The sequence below is a fragment of the Monopterus albus genome, unplaced genomic scaffold (assembly GCF_001952655.1).
Source record: "Monopterus albus unplaced genomic scaffold, M_albus_1.0 scaffold36.1, whole genome shotgun sequence".
Taxonomy (NCBI): Eukaryota; Metazoa; Chordata; class Actinopteri; order Synbranchiformes; family Synbranchidae; genus Monopterus; species Monopterus albus.
In genome coordinates, this window is record NW_018127916.1 from 888,221 (window position 1) to 894,243 (window position 6,023).

General features: G+C 38.8%; 1 protein-coding gene across 2 annotated transcripts in view; it reads left to right on the plus strand.

The window, feature by feature from the left end:
• LOC109958995 (guanine nucleotide-binding protein G(i) subunit alpha-2) overlaps nt 1–6,023 on the plus strand; it is a 43,678-nt gene that overhangs the window by 24,625 nt on the left and 13,030 nt on the right. For both annotated transcript variants that reach the window (XM_020598013.1, XM_020598015.1), the window contains one exon: nt 5,319–5,361. In XM_020598013.1, the coding sequence (XP_020453669.1) occupies nt 5,319–5,361 (43 nt within the window). The remainder of the gene's footprint in view (nt 1–5,318; nt 5,362–6,023) is intronic.

Below are 6,023 nucleotides of genomic sequence, written 5' to 3' on the forward strand. Positions count from 1 at the left end.
AAAATTTTAACAATTTAGACTGTATGAAAGCTCCATTGGTGTGATCCCTATACCCCATCTTATGCACAATTCTTATTGCTCTTTTTTGTAATATATACAATGGTTGAAGTGAGCTTTTGTATGTATTTCCCCAGTTTTCAACGCCATACTCTAAGTATGGTAAAATCAATGAAGAATACAAAATGCGTAGTGCTTTCCTGTCCAAAATATATCTAACCCTTGCCAATATTGATATATTTTTTGCTATTTTGTGCTGAACATATCTGATATGAGATTTCCAGGAAAATTTGTCATCAACTATGACACCTAGAAATTTAATTTCATATACTCGTTCTATATTAGCTCCCCCAATTTTCAATTGAAGTTGTTTGTTGATGTTTCAACACATGCTGATTATGATCAATTCCACCATGAAGATGACTATAAACAATAATGTTCATACGGTTTACTCCCACTGGCTGCTACAGACAGATGCCCTGATTTTGTAACATTAAAAAGTAATTTCTTCTAAAACACCTTGAGCATGAAGAAGGAGAGGATGCTTTCTTCTTTTTTTCACTGTGTTCATCCCACATTGGGCTTAAAATATTAAGGTTGAGTTTTATTCTGGACTGAGGCAGGTGACCTTCATGCATGTATGTCCACTGAGAGACTGATATTCCACTTTCCACAGGATATTTCAGTACGAATGCCTGTATAGATGTATTTATATTTTTTGTTCATGCTTATCTCAGTGAAGGCAAATGTTAATGTTTTGGATGGGAGATCAAAAAGAAGAGATTTTACACATGCTGTGATAAAGCATTGTGTTCCTAGAGAAAGGATGGTGGATGAATCAGAGCAGTGGCCTAGTTACATCATTTCATCTTGATTAACCTTAAGATTACAAAGTTTCTACTTTAGGATTTATTCAAGTATAAGCTAGGAACAAAAAAGGGTCACAGAGAAAATAGACCTGACTATGTTGGCAGCAATTAAAAGCAATGGTATATTTGTACTACTACTAAGGTGGTAGTAGTAGGTGCTACTTGTGTTGTGTGTGCTGAGTTGGTTACCATATTTGTGTGTCATAGAGACACCGATGGATCCAGCCAGCTACCTCTCTAATTTTGTCTCTCTCTAGCAGCAACACGAGTGACAGCTGTTTACACCCTGCTCTTTGGCCTGTGTTGATCCCTCTCGCTCAGAAAAGCGCTGGATGTGTATGACTATGATAAGTGTTGATAGCGTGAGGGGGGAGCACTGCTGCTCCATCAGCCCCAGGCTGGGTTAATGTTTGTTGGCAGGGCTGGGTCAGGTGGCATGAACGGACAGTGCATGGTCCCTGTAGTCTTGACAGGGACCTGCCAAAGACTTGAGCTTATTCATTTCAGCAAGAGAACAATGGTGCTGAAGCACATTTCTATATTTATAATTCAAACCATTAGCTAACAGTCCACATCAGTGGTTTCAGATCATGGACTGTAGCTATTCTTCATCATTTCCCACAATTTTTAGATCATTACATACTGTATATATGTAGGTTATTATAAAATCATTCTTCATTTCTATTGATTTGTTTCTGTCCAGACAGTATAAAGGAACAAAGATATGTTTGCTCTTAGTGCTGCTTGCTAAAATGCATTGCATCTATCCTTGAGCTCCACCAAATATGCTGAATGCATTTCCTTCAGCAGTAATTTAAATCCTGCATCCTTTATAGCCATGTTTGCTGGCTTGTTGTCTTCTTTCTGCTAAGTTTTAAACATTAGCACCACCAACTCCGGGTGAAGAGGAGGTTGTGTGGCTCAGGTGTTTGAAGGCCACGATCTGCTAAACCCTGGACATAGGAACATAGCTTAACCTCTCACACTAAGGTGGCACATTGGAAACCAAACCAAATCAAAGCTTCAAACACTGCTTTATGTTTGTAGACAAAGATATCCACTCTTGACTACCTCCTTATACCTTCAGATGTTACCCTACTGTAAGTGGAATGTGGAATTTTGCTGAACAGGCATCCTTCATTGCATCCTGCCCTTGGTAGTGGTTCTATATCTTTTCATCCCTGCCTCCCGTCGGTGTCTTCCCAGCCTGCTTCTCTGTACTTTCTTGGTCTTCTGGAACTCGTTCTTCTGTGTTCCTCATTTTGCTGTTGCCTTTAATGGATTTTTGTGAGTTAGGCTGCCTTCTCTCTAATCAGACTTCCCCATTTTACCAACTGTCCACCATGATGATGACATAGCATTTTCTACTGTTATCATTCTTACATGTATTCATTTATAGATACGGCAATGAGGCCTTGCTCTTCCCAGGCATCCCACAGCATTTCTGCCTTTCTCCTTGCCTGTTGTCCTTGTCCTTCTCATTATATTAACTAATTAAAATGAAGGAATCTCATCAAAACTTCTAATTAATATACAAGAATCTCATTCAGTTACACAAAAAATGCCAGTACAGTTGATTTAACACAAACATTACTATATTACTCTGAATACAAAATAACTAACACTTGATCAAACATTGATTATCATTGACTAGTCAAATCTTTACTTTATGCATCAAGCCATTATATTTTAATTTCTGTCTTTCCAGTAAAATCAGTGGTTGTTCTTTCATTTATTTTTTCTCTCTTCTTATAGACACTCAGACATCTCTGCTTGCACTTCCTCTTTTGTAGGGATGTGTCTGCTGACTTCCCCCTTTGCCATACACCTACTTCCCCTTTTATAACAGCAGCTATACACACCTACACCAGTACATCACATTGGTAAAATCACATTAAGAAATCATACATTACTGCTGTCTACAGCTGTCACTGCTGTCCAGTTCCCTGCTCTCTTTGGCCCAGGTCCTATCTGTTGGCTGCACCGTCCTCCTAGATCGTATACTACATTTTTGTTTACTGTCTATAATTTTGTCATTCTGATTGTTGCTGTGTGCTCTATTCTGTACACAGAGCATCTGTTGCATGGCTATAAATTTAAATTTTAATTGGTAACTGTCACACTGAACATTTTATTGTACTATTTTGCTCATCAGCTTATTACCAAAGTTGCTAGAAGGTTTATTTTTTTTAAATATATAAAATTACTGACCTACAGTTTATTAGAAAATCAAACTCAGATTATGTGAATATTTTATGAATCTGGCTTGCATTTAAAAATTTGCTGTTTGGAAGCTGACTTGACAAATCTCATATAGGATAATCACCTTTATTTGGCCAAGCATGTTACACACAAGGAGTTTGTTTCCGGTACAGAACTGAGGCAGCCATCTGCGGCGCCAACTCACACCGATAGCTCTAACCATCAGGGGCAACTTGGGGGTTCATTGTGTTGCCCAAGGACACATCTGTTTCTATGAGATGATAACAAAACTATAGGTTACAAATAGTTCAGTGATTTCCTGCATGGTGACATTCAAAGTATTCTGAAGTGAATGAAAACCAGTGACTGCCAGGAGAGTGAAACATCTATATAAATCTGAGCTATGCTTTGAGAAATGCATACAATTTGTATTTAATAGATTAAAAATGCTAAATCGCCTTTAACTTTTTTCATGTACAGTGGTGTGAAAAAGTATTTGCCCCCTTACTGATTTCTTATCTTTTTGCATGTTTGTCACACTGTAATGTTTCAGATCATCAAACAAATTTAAATATTAGTCAACGATAACACAAGTAAACACATCATGCAGTTTTTAAATGAAGGTTTTTATTATTAAGGGAAAACAAAATCCAAAACTACAAAGCCCTGTGTGAATAAGTGTTTCCCCCCCCTGTCAAAACATAACTTAACTCTGATTGAGCTCTATCAGTTTGGAAAAGGTTATAAAGCCATTTCTAAAGCTTTGGGACTGCAGCGAACCACAGTGAGAGCCATTATCCACAAATGGCGAAAACATGGAACAGTGGAGAACCTTCCCAGGAGTGGCCGGCCGACCAAAATTACCCCAAGAGCGCAGCGACAACTCATCCAAGAGGTCACAAAAGACCCCACAACAACATCCAAAGAACTGCAGGCCTCACTTGCCTCAGTTAAGGTGAGTGTTCATGACTCCACCATAAGAAAGAGACTGGGCAAAAATGGTTTGCATGGCAGAGTTCCAAGACGAAAACCACTGCTGAGCAAAAAGAACATAAAGGCTCGTCTCAGTTTTGCCAGAAAACATCTTGATGATCCCCAAGACTTTTGGGATAATACTCTGTGGACAGACGAGACAAAAGTTGAACTTTTTGGAAGGTGTGTGTCCCATTATGTGTGGCGTATATGTAACACCGCATTTCAGAAAAAGAACATCATACAAACAGTAAAATATTGGTGGTGGTAGTGTGATGGTCTGGGGCTGTTTTGCTGCTTCAGGCCCTGGAAGACTTGCTGTGATAAATGGAACCCTGAATTCTGCTGTGTACCAAAATATCCTGAAGGAGAATGTCCGGCCATCCGTTTGTGACCTCAAGCTGAAGCGAACTTGGGTTCTGCAGCAGGACAATGATCCAAAGCACACCAGCAAGTCCACTTCTGAATGGCTGAAGAAAAACAAAATGAAGACTTTGGAGTGGCCTAGTCAAAGTCCTGACCTGAATCCAATTGAGATGCTGTGGCATGACCTTAAAAAGGCAGTTCATGCCCGAAAACCTTCCAATGTGGCTGACTTACAACAATTCTGCCAAGATGAGTGGGCCAAAATTCCTCCACAGCGCTGTGGCAGACTCATGGCAAGTTATCGAAAACGCTTGATTGCAGTTGTTGCTGCTAAGGGTGGCCCAACCAGTTATTCGGTTTAGGGGGCAAACACTTATTCACACAGGGTTTTGTAGTTTTGGATTTTGTTTTCCCTTAATAATAAAAACCTTCATTTAAAAACTGCATGATGTGTTTACTTGTGTTATCTTTGACTAATATTTAAATTTGTTTGATGATCTGAAACATTACAGTGTGACAAACATGCAAAAAGATAAGAAATCAGTAAGGGGGCAAATACTTTTTCACACCACTGTATTTAGCATCAGCTGAGAAAACTCTATCAAATAATGAAGAGCCATGAAATCATCTGTCTTCTCTGCATCGTTCTTCTGCCACAGTGAAGAATAAACATTGAAATGAATGGCATTTCTTCCATAATTGTGCATCACGTCCTCAACAGTGGAACCATAAATAAGCCAGACAACCCAGAAGACAAAATGTGATGTTAATGGTAGACCATGACTGGGTTGCTCATATTTTCAAAGCACAAACTGCCACAGCTAAATCTTATTGTAGTCACAAAGATACACAATATAAACAGTGTCAGACGCTTGAATTTCCTTTGTAACTGTTTTTTGAATGTTTCAACAGGTGCTGGGGAGTCTGGGAAGAGTACCATTGTAAAGCAGATGAAGTAAGTTTAAAAAGTGATCTTTTATCTTACTTTATTGTTAGCAGACTAATCATTATATTATATGTCATGAACTTTATGATGTTTCATGTTAAAATCCTGATGTGTTTAGGAAAGCCAGAAAATCAGTAGAGTTGAAGCAAGAACATACCTGATGATTCTCTGGTCCCTGCTAATGTCGCCATACTTTACTTATCTCCTCTTCTATCACTGGCTCAGGCACTCAGATACTAAACATGAGTCATTATGTCAGAATAAATAGCTTGATATAGTTTACAATAGTAACCACTTCCCTTTATGTGGTTTCTAGGGGACTTTATGGCCCATCCTGTTTGTTATCTAATGCTCAAAGCACAAGAATGTTGTGACACATTTCTGAATATATAGAGGATGCTGTAGTGTTTGTGCACTAATCAGACTACACACATGTTTGAATGACATTCATTTACATAATGCATTCCCTAGCCTCTTACCCTAACCTTGACCAACTCCACTGAATGCCTACCTAAACCTCTGAAGCCAAAATGTCCTTACTTTCCTAAGATGTCAGTCCCATTGTGTAAAACTCAAACTAGTCCTCACAATGTATAGCTATACAAGTACACACACAAACACAGGACTCTAAATGGCTTCATTATTCACATTCCTCCAGGCTAGCCAGACAC